The sequence below is a fragment of the Scyliorhinus torazame genome, chromosome 11, assembly GCF_047496885.1.
Source record: "Scyliorhinus torazame isolate Kashiwa2021f chromosome 11, sScyTor2.1, whole genome shotgun sequence".
Lineage (NCBI taxonomy): Eukaryota > Metazoa > Chordata > Chondrichthyes > Carcharhiniformes > Scyliorhinidae > Scyliorhinus > Scyliorhinus torazame.
Window position 1 is genome coordinate 3,768,078 of NC_092717.1, and position 21,386 is coordinate 3,789,463.

The 21,386-nt window shown below is 50.0% G+C and overlaps 1 protein-coding gene across 3 annotated transcripts in view; it reads right to left on the reverse strand.

The window, feature by feature from the left end:
- herpud2 (HERPUD family member 2) overlaps nt 1-21,386 on the reverse strand; it is a 79,569-nt gene that overhangs the window by 6,277 nt on the left and 51,906 nt on the right. For all 3 annotated transcript variants that reach the window (XM_072466862.1, XM_072466863.1, XM_072466864.1), the window contains 2 exons: nt 15,788-16,111; nt 1,222-1,339 (listed from right to left, as the gene is read on the reverse strand). In XM_072466862.1, the coding sequence (XP_072322963.1) occupies nt 1,222-1,339; nt 15,788-16,111 (442 nt within the window). The remainder of the gene's footprint in view (nt 1-1,221; nt 1,340-15,787; nt 16,112-21,386) is intronic.

The following is a 21,386-nucleotide window of genomic DNA, read 5'->3' on the forward strand; positions in this document are numbered from 1 at the left end:
CAGTATTCTCCCACCTGCTGCTCCGCTCCTTCTTCGCCCACCTCAGGACACACTCCCTGTCGGTGAAACGGTGAAACCGCACCACCACAACCCTCGGCAGCTCATTCGCCCTCGGCTTCCTTGCCAGGACTCTGTGTGCCCCATCCAGCTCCAGGGGCCTCGGGAAGGCTCCCACGCCCATTAGCGCGCTCAGCATCGTGGCCACATACGCCCCGACATCCGACCCCTCCACACCTTCAGGGAGACCCAGAATCAGCAGATTCTTCCTCCTCGACCTGTTCTCCAGGTCCTCGAACTTTTCCTGCCACTTTTTGTGCAGCGCCTCGTGCGCCTCCACTTTCACCGCCAGGCCCAGGATCTCATCCTCATTGTAAGAGGCTTTCTGCTGCACCTCTTTAATCGCCGTCCCGAGCCCTCTGGGTCTCCACCAGCCTCTCGATCGACCACTTCATAGGGGCCAACATCTCCGCCTTCAACTCCACAAAGCAGCTTTTCAGAAATTCCTGCTGCTCCCGAGACCACGGAGCCCACGCTGCCTGGTCCCCGCCCGCCGCCATCCCGCTTTTCCACACTTGCTCTCCTCTCTTTTCCAGTGCCGCTTTTTTGACCGCTGCGCTCCTGGTCCACTCCATACAGTGCTGGGGGAACCTCACTGCTACCTTCCCACACCGGGAATCGCCGTCCAAATGCCGCTGGGGCAACTTAAAAGGGCCCAAAAAGCCGCTCACGGCGGGTGCTGGCGAACGTGCGACCTACCCAGGCATAGCCGCAACCGGTCTCCTGTCAGCCTCTTCTGTTCTCCACCCTATCACAGACCTTTCTGACCAGCCAGCCCATGCTCAGAATCTATCACATCTCTAACTTTCCCCAGTTCTGATACAAGGTCACGATCTGGTGAATTCGGTCTGTCTCGCCAGACATGCTGAATAGTTTCAGCATTTTCAGTTTGCATTTTCCCCCGTTCCGTTCAGAGTTCTGCTTAAACCTGCGCCAGATACTAGCTGTAGTGTTTGGTGAACGTTGATGTGTCCCTGCTCACATCCACGAGGAGTGATCTATGTCAGTAAGGTCAAACATTCAGCTTGGATAGCTCAGCAGGGTTCCATGGTAACTGGCCCCCAGTGCGCACAGTAAATGGCAGAATGGTGAACTGGGAGCATGGTAAATTACTACAGGAAATGTTTAGACTCCATCAATCACTGCACTGAGATACAGACTCACCATTTCTTGCACTTCAAGGGCATTATCCTCCTGTCCTTCCTGGTTGAACTCCACAGGTTGATTTGCTGGTCGCCGATTCTGTGCATCGTGTCTAAATGGAAACCATCCAGCTTGATGCCTAGGATTTTTCAATGAACACGGCAGGTATCAGGCACGGTTCACACTTTAAGCCATACTAAGCTACAAGTTTTGAAAAATTAAATAAAGAATAGATTCAGGAATTCCCTGCTCTTGCAACAGTTAAAGTGCCTTTTTACTACTGGCCACTTTGATCTAAAAAGGGAACTGAAAATCTAGGATGATCAGTAGGTATGATGTGGAGTTGCCGGCGCTGGGCTGGGGTGGGCACAGTAAGACGTCTTAAAACACCAGGTTAAAGTCCAACAGGTTTATTTGGAATCACGAGCGTGTGGTGATATGCATCACTGTAAATACACAAGGGGTTAATGTAAATACACTATGACTAAGTAAACACTAGAGGGAGCACCAGAGACGTCATGACATGCAGACATACAGCTAATGAACACACAGAACAGGACATGACCAATGGGCAGTCAAGACACCCAGAGGTGACACTACCACAAGGGGGCATTACACAATCCATATAGAAGGCAGGGCACACATGCTCTGTTTCTTTCCACAGGCGACACTTAAGAGAGTAGGACAGGGGCAGATCAGAAGCATCACACCCACCACGTGGCTTCGAGCAGACTGGTTAGTTAGACTGAGTTACTATAGCAAGATTAGCAGGAGAGTCGAACTCATAGAGAACTGTGCTAATGGTTCAATAAATCACATTGAACTTATTTCAAAGTCTGGAGTATCTTTTGGTCAAAGCTGCATCGAGTTGCAGCCTGTGTTATCCCAGAGTACATAACACAACAGAGCGTAGCTCCTTCATCACATACATAGAACATAGAACAATACAGCGCAGTACAGGCCCTTCGGCCCACGATGTTGCACCGAAACAAAAGCCATCTAACCTACACTATGCCATTATCATCCATATGTTTATCCAATAAACTTTTAAATGCCCTCAATGTTGGCGATTGAGGGATGGTTTTTTACCTGATGAAGGAGCTACGCTAGTGATTCCAAATAAACCTGTTGGACTTTAACCTGGTGTTGTCAGACTTCTTACTGATCAGTAGATAGTCAGTGGTCTTGTGACTGAAAAGGCTGACAGCAGCCTGTTCTTCATTGGCACAGCAGGTTAAACGAAGGATCTGTTGCATAATAATTCTACAGTGGTGAAAGAATACTGCTGCTACTGAAGTATCTGGAGCAACAGATAGCCTGTCCCACCCTATCAGAAACACATTAGACCGCTCCAGCAAAGAATATTCAATTGGTATCTGGATCGGATCACCATTTCTCACATCCAGCAAGTGAGGGAGGGAGCACTGCGCATCAATTGGCTGGGGGAACACCAAAACCAAAGCTGATGTGGCTATTTTCAAAAAAAGTACAATTGACGTGAGAAACTGTAGCATACTTGACATCGAGAACTTGTTCCAAACACACCATACAAATGTTACTGAGCCTGTAACATTCACAATTAGAAAGAAGTCAATGTTTATCCTGTTCACCTATCACTGCTGCTACCCAGCCTTCTCGCAGATAGGAAGATAGCTGTGCACTGAATGCATTTCAAAATGTGACAGCAGAGTGCGCGTGCGTACATGCAAGATAAATTAATGTTCTTTCACCGTAAAGGAGAGCTCCAAAGAATACCTTTCACTGTAACATAAAACCCAGGTGTTCCACTATAACCTACTGAATACTTTGGCGTATTCACTGCCAAGCTGTGTCAGACAATATCATATCCACTGCTGCAGAAGGTACACCTGGAAGAGGGATGTGCCCAATTCATTCCACAACTGAAGAAAGCTTCCTGTCGATTCACACTCGAGTTTCAAGATCTTCCTCACTCATTGAGCACCAATACTTTGCTACCCAGTTATGCAAAGCCTTGCAAGAGTGTTAGATAGTGCAGACCAGGAGTATGGACTTCAGCCTCTGGGTCAGGGTACCAAAGTAGGGTTTGTGGAGAGGACAACAATGGAATGCGGTGAATGTTGTCACATTTCTTCTATTCACCCTATTGGAAACATACATTTGTTCTTTCAAAAGAGACAACAGTATAACAACTGCTAAAAGTGAGAATTTAAACATGTGCCAATAAAATGCTCGAAACGTGTAAGATTTTGATAATTCTACTAATTTCTTAGGGTTTGTTTTTGGTCGTTAATATATATGGATTTTATTATTTAACCACATTTTAAATTAAATAGTTGTTTGAATTTCTGTTAAGAGTCACAATCGGCAGTCAAGGCAGCTGGGACCTTTTACAGAAGGGCTGTTTGTTTGTGAGAAACTGCACTTAATTGTCCTACGATTTTAAGTTGCCGAGAGTCTAGAGTTCAAGCAGCTCTATGCACAAAACAATTAGGTGATTTTAATGAAAAAATCAACTTTGAAGGAATGGCTAAAAGTCACCTGAGCTTTGGATGACTTTATCTTAACTAGAGCCATTTAGACTAGATATGGGGTGACATGAGCTGACTTGCATCTCCAGTCAATGGAAGCAGCAAATATGGACTATTTCCAAATAAGGGATCTCAGAATAATGAGAAGTGGGAATAAAAGTTGGAAAATTGGAATCTTTGTTGGCAAAATGTCACGATGGCTTCTGGGGTATCACTCTTCCAGGTACAGTTCAACTTCACTTCACAAACAGAGAAGACAGGGACATCGCCTGTGCTGGCAACACTCAAGACTCCCAGGAACTTGAGAGATGAGGAACTTCCATGTTGTCTTCACTACTTTGTGTTAAGTATATGTACAATCTTAATAAATTCTACTTTATTCATAAATATTAGTTATTTGTACCTTGCTAGGTCAAGTACAATTGAGGACCAGTGATAGAAATTAAGAATTTGGAATTTATTTAGTTAAAGGGTTTTATACCTCAAAACTCTAAAATCTTACAGAAGGAAGACTTAATAAAGGCAAACCAAACTTTAGGGGAGGGGAGGGTTGGCATGGTGGTTACACATCATGCAAAAGAGTGAAGGCCCGTTGCACAGTTGTCATTAGGATTTCAGTGAAGTATAATTGTGGAATTTCTATAGTTCCTTGTTTCAATGCTCGGAGTGAGCCCGTAGCTCCATGCGATAAATTAATTGCTTCTTTGTAATAATGAGTCCAAGAAGAAATTTTATGAATTCTTAAGTTGGAACAGCAATGGTCATCGCCTTTGATTGCGAAATGAAGATAGTGGCACTTTAGAAACAGATACAAATTATACTCCGCTCTGAGATTGTGGAGAAAAACACAGCTGTATCTTGGCCTATGATGTACTAAAATGAATTTCAATTTTCTCCAGTGAATCATGAAAGAGAGCAAACTTATAGGCGGTTTTACAATTTCACTGGGCTCTTGACAGAAACCAAACCATATGGCAGTCACATGGCTTGGTTTCTGAAAATAACATACAAAAAGACAACTCTGAACTTCAGAGCCTTCCAACTCAATGAGCATTTTGCAAAGAAATGTCAGGCGTTATCTCGTTCAAACAGCTTTGGTGCCAAAAATAATTTAACATCATGAGCCATTACCGTAACAATCCCAAAATGTCACCAGACAGGAAAGCTTCATGGTGAAATATGCTGTTTTTTGTGAAAGAAAGGTCCTCTTTGTTTCAGAAAAATGTAATTCACGTCACCCAAAGTTACAGATTGGGTTGTGAAATTCAGCCAAGTGCTATCACAGACAGTCCACAAAGGCATATCAATGAAGTATTGCGGAATTATTGGAGCAGGATATTCAATGTCCTGACAGTAAACAGACCATTCTACTGAATGCCTGTTCATCAGGAAACACAATAGCAAGTTTGGCATGCTGCAGCCGGCGCGTCTGTGGGTCACCTACAAGGACCGGCACCATTATTTTGAGTCCCCGGAGGAGGCGTGGGCCTTTGTTCAGGCCGAGAAGCTGGACACAAACTGAGGTTCGGGATGGGGAGTCGGGCGTGGGGATGGTCGGGGATTGCTGTTGTTGAGTTACATTTTGAGGGGGGGGTTCTTTGTTCTAGTTTCTTTTTGGTTCGGTGTGGGTGGTTCGGGTGGGTTGGGCACTGTTTTGGTTGGGTCTGTCGGGTGGGCTCTTCGAGGAGGCAAGTAAACGGAGTAGGGGGTGGATGGCCGGTAGGGGGGATGGGGCCCCGCGGGGGAGGGGGAGGCCCGAGTCGGGGGTGAGGGGACTGGGCCTGGAAAAGGAGCTGCGCCAGAGGAGGCGGGGCCTGGCAGGTGGAAAGCGCGGGCTTTTTCCCGCGCTGAAAGCTGGAGGGGGCGGGGCCGGGGAGGGGAAGCGAGGGTTTTTTCCCACGCTTGGGATGGAAGGGGGAGGCGGAGAGCCTGCTGGTGGGTAATGGAGGGGATGGGGAAGTTCCACAATGGGAGGAGTCGAAGGAGAGGCAGGAGTGGCCGGGGTCAGCAGGAGTCAGCTGACTTGCGGGAGTGCAATGGGGGGAGCAATGCAGCTAGGAGGGGTCCTAGCTGGTGGGGGGAGGGGGTGGGGGGCCGGGTTCCGACTGGTATGGTCAAGGGGGAGCTGGAGTAAAGGGGGTTGGGACGGGGGTCTGCTGCCGTGGGGAACGGGCCGGGCGTGGGGTGCGGGTGCGTGGCTGGCCGAGGAGGGGTTATGGCTAGTCGGCGGGGGCGGGGGGGGCGGGTAGCCCCCTGATCCGGCTGATAACCTGGAGCGTAAGGGGACTGAACGGGCCGGTTAAGCGGGCCCGGGTGTTTGCGCACCTGAAGGCGGATGTGGTCATGCTCAGGGAGACACACCTGAAGGTGGCAGACCAGATAAGATTGAGGAAGGGGTGGGTAGATCAGGTGTTTCATTCGGGGCTGGATGCCAAAAATCGGGGGGTGGCGTTCTTGGTGGGAAAGAGAGTGTCGTTCGAGGCGTCGAGCATTGTGACAGACAATGGCGGCAGGTACGTAATGGTAAGTGGGAAGCTGCAAGGGGAGAGGGTGGTGGTCAACGTGTACGCCCCGAACTGGGACGATGCAGGTTTTATGCGGCACATGTTGGGTCGGATCCCGGACTTGGAAGTGGGGGGCCTGATAATGGGGGGTCGGGTAGGAAGCCGGCGGTGACTAAGGTGCTGAGGGGGTTTATGGACCAGATTGGGGGGGGGGGGGGGACCCTTGGAGATTTGCAAGGCCGGGGGCTAGGGAATTTTCATTCTTCTCGCACGGTCATAAGGCCTATTCCCGGATTGACTTTTTTGTTCTGAGCAGGGCGCTGATTGCGCGAGTAGAGGATACCGAGTACTCAGCGATAGCCATTTCGGATCACGCCCCGCATTGGGTAGACCTAGAGCTGGGGGAGGAGAGGGACCAGCGCCCGTTGTGGCGCTTGGAGGTGGGGCTGTTGGCGGACGAGGAGGTGAGCGAGCGGGTACGAGGAAGCATAGAGAGATACCTGGAGGCCAATGAGAACGGGGAGGTCCGAGTGGGGATGGTCTGCGAGGCGCTGAAGGCGGTGGTTAGGGGAGAGCTGATCTCCATTAGGGCCCACAAGGAGAGGAGAGGGGTGAGAGAGAGGCTGGTGGGGGAGGTGATGAGGGTAGACAGGAGGTATGCGGAGGTGCCCGAGGAGGGACTGTTGAGGGAGATGCGTAGCCTCCAGGCCGAATTCGACATGTTGACCACCAGGAAGGCGGAGGCGCAGTGAAGGAAGGCCCAGGGGGCGATTTATGAATATGGGGAAAAGGCAAGTCGGATGCTGGCGCATCAGCTTTGGAAGCCGGACGCAGCTAGGGAGATCGGGGGAGTTAACAATAGGGGAGGGAGTGTGGTGCGGAATGGGGTTGGCATCAAGGGGGTCTTCAGGGACTTTTATGAGGAACTGTATCGGTCAGAGCCCCCACTGGAGGGGGGAGGGATGGACCGCTTTCTGGACCAACTGATGTTCCCGAAGGTGGAGGAGGGACTGGTGGTGTGATTAGGGGCCCCGATTGGGCTGGAGGAGCTGGCCAAAGGGATAGGGAGCATGCAGGCGGGGAAGGCACCGGGACCGGACAGTTTCCCGGTCGAATTCTACAAAGAATATGTGGACCTGTTGGGCCCGTTGCTGGTTAGGGCTTCAATGAGGCAATGGAGGGGGGGGGGGGCTTTGCCTCCGACGATGTCCCGGGCACTGATCTCCTTGATCCTGAAGCGGGACAAGAATCCCCTGCAGTGTGGGTCTTACAAGCCTATTTCGTTGTTAAATCATCAAAGAATTTACAGTGCAGAAGGACGCCATTTGGCCCATCGAGTCTGCACCGGCTCTTGGAGCACCCTACCCAAGGTCAACACCTCCACCCTATCCCCATAACCCAGTAACCCCACCTAACACTAAGGGCAATTTTGGACACTAAGGGCAATTTATCATGGCCAATCCACCTAACCTGCACATCTTTGGACTGTGGGAGGAAACCGGAGCACCCGGAGGAAACCCACGCACACACGGGGAGGATGTGCAGACTCCGCACAGACAGTGACCCAAGCCGGAATCGAACCTGGGACCCTGGAGCTGTGAAGCAATTGTGCTATCCAAATGTAGATGCCAAGGTGCTGGCGAAGGTCTTAGCCACGTGAATTGAGGATTATGCGCCGCAGGTTATCCACGAAGACCAGACGGGGTTCGTGAAGGGGAGGCAGCTGAACGCGAAAGTTCCTGAACGTTATTATGATGCTGGCAAGGGAGGGAGAAGCGGAGATAGTGGTGGCGATGGACGCCGAGAAGGCCTTCGATAGGGTAGAGTGGGGGTGCTTGTGGGAGGTGCTGAAGAGGTTCGGGTTTGGGGAGGGGTTCGTCAGGTGGGTTAGGGTGTTGTACGAGGTCCCAATGGCAAGTGTGGCCACGAACAAGGAGGTCTGAGTACTTTTGGTTGCATCGAGGGACGAGGCAGGGGTGTCCCCTGTCCTCCCTGCTCTTCGCACTGGCGATTAAACCCCTGGCTATGGCACTGAGGGAGTCGAGGAACTGGAGGGGGCTGGTGCAGGGTGGGGAGGAGCATATGGTGTTGCTCTATGCGGACTACTTGCTGCTATATGTGGCGGACCCGGTGGGGGGAATGCCGGAGGTAATGAGGATCCTCAGGGAGTTTGGGGATTTCTCAGGGTACAAGCCCAACATGGGGAAGAGCGAGTTGTTCATGGTTCACCCAGGGGACCAGGAGAGGGGGATTGGCGAGCTCCCACTAAAAAGGGAGGAGAGGAGCTTCAGGTATTTGGGGGTCCAGGTGGCCAGGAGCTGGGGGGGCTCTGCATAGACTTAATTTCACGAGGCTGGTGGAGCAAATGGAGGAGGAGTTTAAGAGGTGGGGCGCATTGCCACTGTCCCTGGCGGGTAGTCAGTCAAGATGACGGTGCTCCGAAGGTTTTTGTTCCTGTTCCAGTGCCTCCCCATTCTTGTCCCGAAGGCCTTCTTTAGGCGGGTCAACAGAAGCATAACGGGGTTTGTGTGGGCGCGAAGGACTCAGAGGGTGAGAAGGGTGTTCCTGGAGCGGAGTAGGGATGGGGGGGGGGCTGGCGCTGCCCAACTTCTGTGGGTACTACTGGGCCGCCAATGCGGCGATGGTACGCAAGTGGGTGATGAAGGGGGAGTGGGCTGCATGGAAGAGGCTGGAGACAGCGTCTTGTGAGGGTACGAGTCTGGAGGCGCTGGCAATGGCGCCGCTGCCGCTCCCTCCAATGAGGTATACCACGAGCCCGGTGGTGGCGGCTACCCTCAAAATCTGGGGGTAAAGGAAGCGGCACAGGGGGGAAATGGGGGCCTCGGTGTGGACCCCGATACGGGGGAACCACCGATTTGTCCCAGGGAGAATAGATGGAGGGTTTTCGGGGTGGCACAGGGCAGGGATAAGAAGGTTGGGAGACCTGAACGTGGACGGGAAGTTCGCGAGCTTGGGTGAGCTGGAGGAGAAGTACGGGCGCCCCCCGGGAAACGCCTTTAGGTATCTACAGGTAAGGGCGTTTGCCAGGCGGCAAGTGGTGGAATTCCCGCGGCTACTGCCACACACAGTACAGGACAGGGTGCTCTCGGGGGGTGGGTGGGAGTGGGGAAGATCTCGGCAACATATCAGGTGATGCAGGAGGAGGAGGAGGCCTCGGTGAAGGAGCTGAAAGTTAAGTGGGAGGAGGAGTTGGGGGAGGAGATCGAGGAGGGGACGTGGGCAGATGCCCTTGGGAGGATGAACTCTTCCTCTTCGTGCGCGAGGCTCAGCCTCATACAGTTTAAGGTGCTGCAGAGGGCACACATGACCGGGACAAGGATGAGTCGGTTTTTTGGGGGTGAGGCCAGGTGTGTTAGGTGCTTAGGGAGCCCAGCAAATCACACCCATATGTTCTGGGCATGCCCAGCGCTGGAGGAATTTTGGATGGGCGTAGCGAGGACGGTGTCGAGGGTGGTAGGACCAGGGTCAAACCGGGCTGGGGGCTCGCAATATTTGGGGTTGCAGGGGAGCCGGGAGTGCAGGAGGCGAAAGAGGGCAGGAGGGCCTTTGCGTCCCTGGTAGCCCGGCGAAGGATTTTTCTTCAGTGGAAGGATGCGAGGCCCCCAAGCGTGGAATCCTGGATCAATGATATGGCGGGGTTTATTAAATTGGAGAGGGTGAAAGTTGCCTTAAGGGGATCGGTGCAAGGATTCTTCAGGCGGTGGCAACCGTTCTTGGACTTCCTGGCAGAACGGTAGACAATGGTCAGCAGCAGCAACCCGGGGGGGGGGGGGGGGGGGGGGTTCTATTTTATTTTTGTTTGGCTATACTGGGGGATCTGAGGGGGTGTATATATTTGCTATGTTTGCTATGTGTTTCGGGGTGTTAATTTATTATTTATGTATAGGGGGAGGGGGGCATGGGGTTGTTTTGTATTTAATTCTATTGGGTTCCTTTCACATTTTGTTGTTGATATTTTGTGAAAACTTTAATAAAAATTATTTTTTTAAAAAGGAAATACTTCTAGCCTGGGGCTAGAAGTGCTGTACCAATCTGTATTTCAATGGTCAAACGCAATACTGAAGCTGTACCCATTGGCTTTTGCTCAGACCAGATGTCTAACACTGGGCAATCAGCCATTTTCATTCATGCTACATCCAGGATCTGCAATCACCTCGGAACAGCTTCAAATTATGCCACTGTCCAGCTTTACAATTGGCGAGGTTATCCATAAACAATGTGGAATGTCCATAGCCCATTACATGAACATACATATAACGAAAGGGCAGGATTAGGCCATCCAGCTCCCTTGGACCTGCTCTGCCTTTCGATAAGATCACGGCTCATCTGATTGTGGCCTCTACCTTCACGTCTACCCCTTACCCTTTGACTCCTTTGTCAATTAAGAATCCATTCAACTCAGCCTATCGTCCAGATGGTTAAGACCAGAAGGAGAAGGCAGCACGGTGGCGCAGTGGTTAGCATTGCTGCCTCACGACGCCGAGGTCCCAGGTTCGATCCCGGCCCTGGGTCACTGTCCATGTGGAGTTTGCACATTCTCTCCGTGTCTGCGAGGGTTTCACCCCACAACCCAAAAGATGTGCAGGTTAGGTGGATTGGCCACGCTAAATTGCCCCTTAATTGGAAAAAAATGAATTGGGCCCTCTAAAAAAAAAAAAAATTTAAAACACCAGAAGTGAGAAACCCTCAGGGCTCAGCTCATCTCCCAGCCTCCCCATGGAAGCAATGTGGTACAACTATCGATGACACACTATGTCTGACTGAACACAAGTGCTGCAGTCGAGATTATAAAAGAGAAAATGAGAGGTGAACTCGCTTGTCTCTTTTCTGCCAGAGGAACAGACATGGGCTATCCAGGTTCCTAGAATTCCATTAGCTTTCTTAATTACTTGCTGTACCTGCATACTAACCTAGTGTGACTCATGCACTGGCATACCCATACACCTCTGCACTTCAGAATTCTATAGTCATTCTCCGTTTAAGTAATACTCTTCACTCTTTCAGCCAAAGTGAGACACTTCCTTCATATTTTTCCACATTATACTCAATTTGCGAGATCTTTGCTCACTCACTCAACCTATATCCGTTTGAAACCTCTTCATGTCCTCTTCACAACATACAAAGGTCTCATCTGCAAATTGAGCTACCATGCATTCACTCGTCTCATCTCAGTCAGTGACATAAATTGTAAAAAACTGAGGCCCCAGAACAGATCCCTGCGGGACTCCACTCATCACATCCTGCCAATCAGAAAAAGATCCATGTATGCACTCGGCAAATCTGCTATGGATACCAATACGGGATGAATGTACAAAGTGATATGTATATTTCATATTTGTGGCAGTAATGTTACTGCCAATCCCAGATTTAAAACGTTATAAATGAGTTGGAGGAGGGGGCTGAAGAGTGGGTCAGTAAATTTGCTGATGACACCAAAATTGGTGGAGTAGTGGATGAGTCGAGGGCTGTTGTAGGCTGCAAAGAGACATTGATAGGATGCAGAGCTGGGCCGAAAAATGGCAGATGGAGTTTAACCCTGATAAGTGCAAGGTGATTTATTTTGGTAGGACAAATTTGAATGCGGATTATAGGGTCAACGGCAGGGTTCTGAGGAATGTGGAGGAACAGAGATCTTGGGGTTCATGTCCACAGATCTCTGAAGGTTGCCACTCAAGTGGATAGAGCCGTGAAAAAGGCCTACAGTGTGTTAGCATTTATTAACAGGGGGCTTGAGTTTAAGAGCCGCGAGGTTATGCTGCAACTGTACAGGATCCTGGTGAGACCACATTTGGAGTATTGTGTGCAGTTCTGGTCACCTCATTATAGGAAGGGTGTGGAAGCATTGGAAAGGGTGCAAAGGAGATTTACCAGGATGCTGCCTTGATTGGAGGGTAGGTCTTATGAGGAAAGGTTGAGGGAGCTAGAGCTTTTCTCATTGGAGCGAAGGAGGATGAGAGGCGATTTAATAGAGGTTTATAAGATGATGAGGGGGATAGATAGAGTGGTTGTTCAGAGACTATTTCCTCAGGTGGATGTAGCTGTTACAAGGGACCATAACTATAAGGTTCGGGGTGGGAGATATAGGAGGGATGCGGAATCCGAGGTAGGTTCTTTACTCAGAGAGTGGTTAGGGTGTGGACTGGACAGCTTGCTGTGATAGTAGAGTCGGACACTTTAGGAACTTTCAAGCGGTTATTGGATAGGCACATGGAGCACACCAGAATGACAGGGAGTGGGATAGCTTGATCTTGGTTTCAGACAAAGCTCGGCACAACATCAAGGGCCGAAGGGCCTGTTCTGTGCTGTACTGTTCTATGTTCTAAAATACATAAAGGCATTAGTAAAGTTGAAATTAAGAAGTCACCAGAGATGACAATGATTCATTTTAACCATTTACTTGTTTACACAGAGATGGCTAATGGGATATTGTTTTGGAGATTCCCTGGAGAGTAAATAATTTAGGAGGGATTGTATTTCTTAATGTCCCAATGACAACCAAGGGTGAATAATCAATGTTGCCTTGTTGGTGTTGCTCACATCATAACAGTGATTAAAAATAAATTCAACGCAGGGCAGCATGGTGGCGCAGTGGGCTAGCACTGCGGCCTCACGGCGCCGAGGTCGATCGCGGCTCTGGGTCACTGACCTTGTGGAGTTTGCACATTCTCCCCGTGTTTGCGGGGTTTCGCCCCCACAACCCAAAAATGTGCAAGCTAGGTGGATTGGCCACACTAAATTGCCGCATAATTGGAAAAAATGAATTGGGTACTCTAAAGTTACAAAATAAAATTAAAAAAATTAAAAAATAAAAATTCAATGCTTATGTTCAAAATACGATTACTTATATACACAGAGCACCTGCCGACATCCTGGGGAAAATCCAAGGGCTTCACAAACCAAAATTCAATTTTGTTTTAAAGTGCGTGGAATTGCCGCTCACCTGAGGTGTGGTGACCCTCAGGTTAAGTCACCACCAGGCAGCTTTCTCAAAAAAGAGTGCACCCTTTGGTCCTCTGGGACTGTGGCGACATTTACATTTTGCCGTTGTGCAGTCTTACAGAGCAGCTTGTGCACCTCCTGCAAAGTAAACGTGTCAAATGCCTAAAAGTACCAAATGCAAGCTGCGTCTCTACTGAAATAGAGACGCAGCAACCAAGCAGAGGACAGGATAGCTGGAGCTGAGGTATCAGAAGCTGACTTAGGCTGTGATCGATAACCCTGAATCCACAAGGATTAAAAAGTACACGCTTACAAAAGTTTGAAAATTATAAATAAGATGCAGATTATTGATATGAATTCATACACAAAATGACCAATAAAAGTGACTTATTTCCCACTTAACTAGGAGATGAAGTGCCGTCAGAAGAGCACCAATGTGTTTCTGACCCATATGAACATAGAACATAGAAAAAATACAGCACAGAACAGGCCCTTCGGCCCACGATGTTGTGCCGAACCTTTGTCCTAGATTAATCATAGATTATCATTGAATTTACAGTGCAGGAGGCCATTCGGCCCATTGAGTCTGCACCGGCTCTTGGAAAGAGCACCATACCCAAGGTCAACACCTTCACCCAACACTAAGGGCAATTTTGGTCACTAAGGGCAATTTATCATGGCCAATCCACCTAACCTGCACATCTTTGGACTGTGGGAGGAAACCGGAGCACCCGGAGGAAACCCACGCACACACGGGGAGGATGTGCAGACTCCACACAGACAGTGACCCAAGCCGGAATCGAACCTGGGACCCTGGAGCTGTGAAGCAATTGTGCTATCCACAATGCTACCATGCTGCCCTTAAGAACAAATAAATCTACACTATATAATTTTACCGTAATCCATGTACCTATCCAATAGCTGCTTGAAGGTCCCTCATGTTTCCGACTCAACTACTTCCACAGACAGTGCATTCCATGCCCCCACTACTCTCTGGGTAAAGAACCTATCTCTGACATCACCCCTATATCTTCCACCATTCACCTTAAATTTATGTCCCCTTGTAATGGTTTGTCCCACCCGGGGGAAAAGTCTCTGACTGTCTACTCTATCTATTCCCCTGATCACCTTATAAACCTCTATCAAGTCGCCCCTCATCCTTCTCCATTCTAATGAGTAAAGGCCTAGCACCCTCAACCTTTCCTCGTAAGACCTACTCTCCACTCCAGGCAACGTCCTGGTAAATCTCCTTTGCACCTTTTCCAAAGCTTCCACATCCTTCCTAAAATGAGGTGACCAGAACTGTACACAGTACTCCAAATGAGGCCTTACCAAAGTTTTGTACAGCTGCATCATCACCTCATGGCTCTTAAATTCAATCCCTCTGTTAATGAACGCTAGCACACCATAGGCCTTCTTCACAGCTCTATCCACTTGAGTGGCAACTTTCAAAGATGTATGAACATAGACCCCAAGATCGCTCTGCTCCTCCACATTGCCAAGAACTCTACCGTTAACCCTGTATTCAGCATTCATATTTGACCTTCCAAAAAAGACAACCTCACACTTTTCAGGGTTAAACTCCATCTGCCACTTCTCAGCCCAGCTCTGCATCCTATCTATGTCTCTTTGCAGCCGACAACAGCCCTCCTTACTATCCACAACTCCACCAATCTTCGTATCGTCTGCAAATTTACTGACCCACCCTTGAACTCCCTCATCCAAGTCATTAATGAAAATCACAAACAGCAGAGGACCCAGAACTGATCCCTGCGGTATGCCACTGGTAACTGGGATCCAGGCTGAATATTTGCCATCCACCACCACTCTCTGACTTCGATCAGTTAGCCAGTTCGTTATCCAACTGGCCAAATTTCCCACTATCCCATGCCTCCTTACTTTCTGCATAAGCCTACCATGGGGAACCTTATCAAATGAGAGGGGTTGTGGTCAGAATTTTAGCACTAATATTGGAGCTGATGTACAGTTTTATGGAATTCTTCAATATCCCACTCAAGTTAATTCCACAGAAAACAATACTTCCATCTTAAGGCAGGATTGAAAAAGATTCCTTTTAAAGAAACTTTCAAAAAAGTAAATGTTCAAGGTGATGTTGGGGATCCAGTTTTGGTTGAAAACTGATGGTATTTTCTAAGTATTACTGGGCGTGTGATCACTGGTATAAAACGGTTAACAATTTCTAGCCCTGCCTGCCGGATACATCCAGGTTTAATTGAAAAATTCATCTTAATAGGAGATTTTTTTTCAGGCACAGCTTTGAATTCACCTGCTGGCGCCATGGTAGCACAGTGGTTAGCACTGTGGTTTGATTCCCGGCTTGGGTCACTGTCTGTGTGGAGTCTGCACGTTCTCCCCGTGTCTGCGTGGGTTTCCTCCGGGTGCTCCGGTTTCCTCCCACAAGTCCCGAAAGACGTGCTGTTAGGTGGATTGGGCATTCTGAATTCTCCCTCTGCGTACCCGAACAGGCGCCGGAGTGTGGCGACTCGGGGCTTTTCACAGTAACTTCATTGCAGTGTTAATGTAAGCCTACTTGTGACAATAAAGATTACTATTTTAAGTTTAAAGCTAAGGAAAAATGATACCAATACTTACAAATAAACCAGTAAAATGGCTCCCATCACCATCACAAAGCGACTGAAAGAGGAGTAGAAATACACAATGCTTAGCAGGATGCCTGCTCGGGACACTGTGTACATCCAGTCCAACCAATCGTGATTCAAGTCCTCTTCGTTTAGTACAGGCCCTCCCTGTGCATTCATCTGAATGTTCTGGTTGATGGGCCTGTTCTCTGGAACAGCGGCAATGGGGACAGCTGGGGCTTCATCTGGTCGATTAGGCTGAGGGTTGACGGGCTCAGAGGCTGCTGGACTGGAGGGCTGTGTGCTGGCTGATGCAGAGAGCCTGGCTGCTGCTTGACTAGAAACAGAGGGAAAGGAAACAAGTTGTGAAGCTTTGTTCTCATCACGGGGACAGATGTTACACAGAGCGCAGAGAATAACCTTTCGGTCCGCCAGCTCAAAGATAATGCTGGTCAAATGGAACTCAAACCTCCTTTTACTCTGCCAAAACTCAGAAGACCTGGGCTCAGTTTTCGTTCCCAGGCCAGTGAGAATAAGTGCTGAATTAGAGGCAGCTTTGTCTTGGGGAACCATTCACAGTAGCTATTTTACATTGACAAATTCTCCCAGCCTGCTCCCCCAACAGGCCCATCAATGGTCTGTGTTTAAAATACTTATTTTAAACCAAAACGTTAAAAGTGTTGAAATTATTCTTTCGAGACTGAATGGCCAGTGGGTCAGGCACATCTTTTGAACGCAATGGTTGGATACAGAATCCTTAAATTTAAAGGTTCTCTCATTCGACCAAGTCCAATCAGAACGTGCAAGTTCCTGAAAAAAGGGCTTTCCTGTAGATGAACACTGATGACCGCAAAAAGAATACTGGAAAGGGTACGAGCGGGAAGAGTTGGGAAGGTGCGGAGTCCGTTGGGAACAAAAATGGCTGAGGCTCATTGGATGGGGCTGCACCAATTACTGTGGATAAGCTGACAGAGGTAATGGCGGCCGAATTTGAGAGACTGTTCGGCAAGTATTCGGAGACGCACGAGAGGGAGATGATGGCGACCCTAAAAGGTCGGTGGAGGACGCGTTGGGCCCAATAAAGGAGGCACTAGGAAAGACCTCGGGGACGGGAGCATGGTGAGGTGCTGAAGGGGGTGGAGGAGAGATCCTCGCCGCGACACAGTGACCAGATGGCCTCACTGGAAGCTGAGCTGGTAGTGGAGGACAGGAACTAGGGCCTGAGGACTAAGGTCAAGGACCTGGTAGAGGAGGCAGAACCTCAGGATCATGGGGTTGCCGGATGGGGTGGATGGCCCAAGACAGACCGAGTACTTGACTGCAATGTTGGCAAAGTTGATGGGAGAGGCGGACCAGGTCTTTTTGGGAGTGGAGGGGGCTGAGGACTTTGGGGATATGGACTAAGGTAGGAATCGAGTCATACGTGGCCCAAAATGGAGGATGCTAATGGGTTTGGGTTTCGTTATTCCTTTGCAGAGGGAGGGGCAAGTTTTGGTTCTTTTCTTTTACTCATTTGATGTGGACCCTGGCGGGGTGGGGCCTACCTCACTAGTAGGAGTGAGGTGGGGAGAGGGGCTGTGGCCTGTTGGACCTGTTTAGGCAGGTTTCGATGAGCCTACCAGGTGTTAATGGTGGTGGGGGGAAAAGGATGGTGAAGAGAGATTATAGTTTGAGAAATAGCTGGAGGAGTTCTGGGATAAGGGATTTGGAAGGGGGTAGATTGCTGACAGTGCCCAGGGTGTTTTTCTTTGTCTCTTCCTGCGGGTGGGGCTAGTGGCCATCTAGGGTGGGCCCTGGTATTAGGAGCCTGGAAGATGGAGGGGATAGTCCTCCCAGTGGAAATGGCTGACTTCAGGGGAAGGGGTTGAGAGACCCCTCAATTAGGTGAGGTACCTTTGCAGGAGACCCATCTGCAGGTGAGGGACCAGATCAGGCTTCGGAAGGGTCGAGTGGTCCAGGTGTTCTACTCGGGCTTTGATAGCAGGGCCCAGGGGGTAGCAATTTTAATGAATAGAAGAGTTTGGTTTCAGGTGGGGAAGGTTGTGGCGGATCAGGGAGGGAGGTACGTAATAGTTACTGGGACGTTGGGAGACAAGTCAGTGGTATTGGTAAATGCACCAAACTGGGATGACGTAGCATTTATGAAGAGGATGTTGGCTGCTATCCCCGTTGATCTTGGGGGTGGATCCAAATTGTGTTTTGAATCCAAAGTTAGACCGTCTAAGCCGAAGTCATTGGCCCCTTTGGGGCGAGCAAAGGTATTGACAGCGCTCATTGACACGTTCATTGACACGGGAGGAATGGATCCGTGACGGTTTCTATACCTGGGGGGGATAGGGAATTCTTCTTTGACGTGCTGAGGCACTTTGGCTCTTTTTCAGGGTACAAATTGAACCTGGAGAAAAGGGAGTGTTTCCCGGTTAACACCCCCCCCCCCCCCCCCCCGGGAGGGCAATCAATCTGGGGGCGTTGTCGCTCCGCTTAGCGGGTTCTCACTTCAGATGCCTGGGGGTTCAGGTGGCTCCGGATTGGGTCCGGCTCTGTAGGTTTAACTATATGGGCTTGGTGGGAAGTGTCAAGACCGATTTGCAGAGGTGGGACAGTCTCCCTCTGTCCTGGGCGGGCAGGATTCAGTCGGTCAAGATGAATATTTTACCAAGATTTCTGTTCCTGTCCCAGTGTTTGCCGGGTTTTCTTCCAAAGTCCTTTTCTGGGGGAGTCGAGAAATTGATTTTGTCTTTTATCTGGGTGGGCAAAGTGGCGAGGATTCGAAGCGCAGTGAGTCATAGAATCATAGAATTTACAGTGCAGAAGGAGGCCATTCGGCCCATCGAGCCTACACCGGCCCTTTGAAAGAGCACTCTGATTAAGCCCACACCTTCATCCTATCCCCATAAGCCCACCTTACCTTTTTGGATACGAAGGAACAATTTAGCGTGGCCAATCCAGTCAGGGAGGTGGGGGTAGCCAAGTCCGATATAATATTGCTGGGCGGCCAATGTGGAGAAGGCGTTGGGTTGGTGTGGGGATTTGGAAGCGACCTGGGTACGGATGGAGTTGAAATCATATAGGGGGTCTGGGTTCAGGGCACCAGCGATGGCCTCACTCCCGTTCTCACCAGTGAAATATTCGGCGAACCCGGTGGTTGTCGCCGAGCTGAAGATATGGAGACAATTTTGGCAACATTTTAAATTGGGGGTGGTATGGAAGCTGGCTCCGATCTGTACGAACCATGTCTGAACCTGCGAGGTTGGATGCCACGTACGAGGGGGAGGGAACAGAATGGGTTGCAAGGAATGGGGGATCTGTTCTTGGAAGGACAGTTTGCGAGTTTGGAGTTGTCGGAGAAATTTGAGCTCTTGCGGTCTGACTCGCTGCAAGTTTGAAACTTTGTGAAATGGAATTTTCCGACATGCCCTGTGGTGCCACCAACCTCGTTGATGTAGAGGGTTCTTTAACCTCAGGTGAAGGGTGTATCTCAGGTATCTATGGAAGGATTAGGTCCGAAGGTGCAGTATCGGTGGAGGGGGTTACGGTCAAGTGGGAGGAGGGGGAGTTGGGGCTGGTGTTGGAGGACTGGGTGTGGAGTGAGGTCATGCGGAGGGATAACACCACATCCTCATGTGCGGGGCTTGGCTTAGTACAGCTTAAAGTAGTGTATGGGGCTCATCTGACTAGGTCCAGGCTGTGTAGGTTCTTTGTGGGAGCGGAGGACAAGCGCGAGCGTTGTGGGAGAGGTTCGGCTAACCAGGTGCTCATGTTCTGCTCATGGGGTTCTGGGTCTCCTTCTTCAGCACCATGTCAATGATTCTGAAGATCGAGGTGGGGCCCTGTCCTTTAGTGGCCATATTTAGGGTGTCAGACAGGCCGGAGCTACAGGCGGGGGCCGGTGTCCTGGCCTTCGCCTCGCTGATTGCCCGGAGGTGAGTGCTGCTGGGGTGGAGGTCAGCTTCTCCACCCAGTGCCTCGGTGTGGCTGGGAGACCTGATGGGGGTTGGTGCCTATACCTCGGGAAAGTCACGTACCCCGCCAGGTGAGCAGTGGGGAGGGAGTTCTACCGAAGGTGGCAGCCGTTCATTATATATTTCAAAGAGCTAGTCACCGTTAGTTGTGAAAACGGGGATGGGGGGGGGGGGGGGGGGGGTTGTTTTGGTGTTATGTATAAAATGGAAAATGTTTGAATAAAAATAGTTTTTTTTTTAAACACGGTGTGCGTGAACAAGGAGTAGCCTCAATTACCTCAGCAGTTCAGAGGGAAGCAGGGATGCAAATTGTTGTGTCCACAAGTGTTAAAAAAAAACTGGAAACCAGAAAAATATTTAAACTTTCTTGCACTGCATGTGAACTTGCCACTTACAGATTTTGCACCCCACTGATATGATTTTTGGTGAGGCTTTACTTCCCACATTTTCCATTTCAATTGTCAGCTCAACATTTCCTATTTGATTTCACTATGCCAGCCTCACAGCAGAATAGCAGCTCTCGCCACCATGAGGAGCAAAAGCATATCTGAACTCCTGCCACCAGCAATTCTGCTGGTCTATGGTTTTGGGAGAGGGGTTTAAATCCAGCATAAGACAAAAGTGCTTAGAGGCTGATCATCTTTTGTTAGTAATTTAGGCCACTTAACTATAGCCCCACTCAACTTCCGGTGACGGCGGGCGGGAGGCGGCCGCACAATGGAGGGCTCCCGTTCGGCAACGGCATTTTCGGGGCTTTAAGCCCGGTCCCAGGGTCCGCGGAGGCGGCAGAAGCAGGGAGAAGGCACAGGAGGAAAAAAAGAACAAAGAAAAATGTCGAGGGTGAGCAAGAAAACGGCTGGAAAAAAAAACAGCTGGAGGTCCGTCGGGGAGTGGAAAGGTCACCGTGGGGTCACCAGGAAAAATGGAGTCTGGAGCACCAGGGAAGGCCGCACTGCTTACGGCTGAAGAAATAACTAAGGTGATGGCTGCGGAATTTGAAAAGCAGTTGGCGCAGATTGCGAAATGCATGGAGATGGTGAGGAAGGAGATGAGGGCGGTTTTGAGTGTGCTGGTGGAGGAGGCGGTTTCCCCGGTGAGGACGGCGGTGGCGAGCGCAGTGGCGGAGGTGCGAGAGCAAGGGGAGGCGCTGAAGGAAGTGGAGGAGACGTTATTGCAGCACGTTGATCAACTTGCCTCGATGGGGAAAGAGATGTGGAAGGTGATGGATACTAACAAGGATCTGCGAGGAAAAATGGAAGACCTGGAAAACAGATCCAGGCGACAGAATTTGAGGATTGTGGGGCTGCCCGAACGAGTTGATGGACCGAAGCCGACTTGAGTATTTTGCCGCGATGTTGGCAAAACTATTGGGGGAGGGGGAGGATCCCTCCCGATATGAACTGGATCGGGCTCATCGGTCGTGGAGGCCTGCACCAAAGGCGAGTGAGCCGCCAAGGGCAGTGACTCTGTGCCTCCGTAAGTACAGAGTGAAGGAGAAGGTCCTGAGCTGGGCCAAGCAGAAGCGGCTGGAGCTGGTATACCTGTATACCAGGACTTTACGGTGGAGCTGGCAAGGAGGCGGGCTGCCTTCAACCGGGTGAAGAGGGGAGGGGGAGGATCCCTCCCGATATGAACTGGATCGGGCTCATC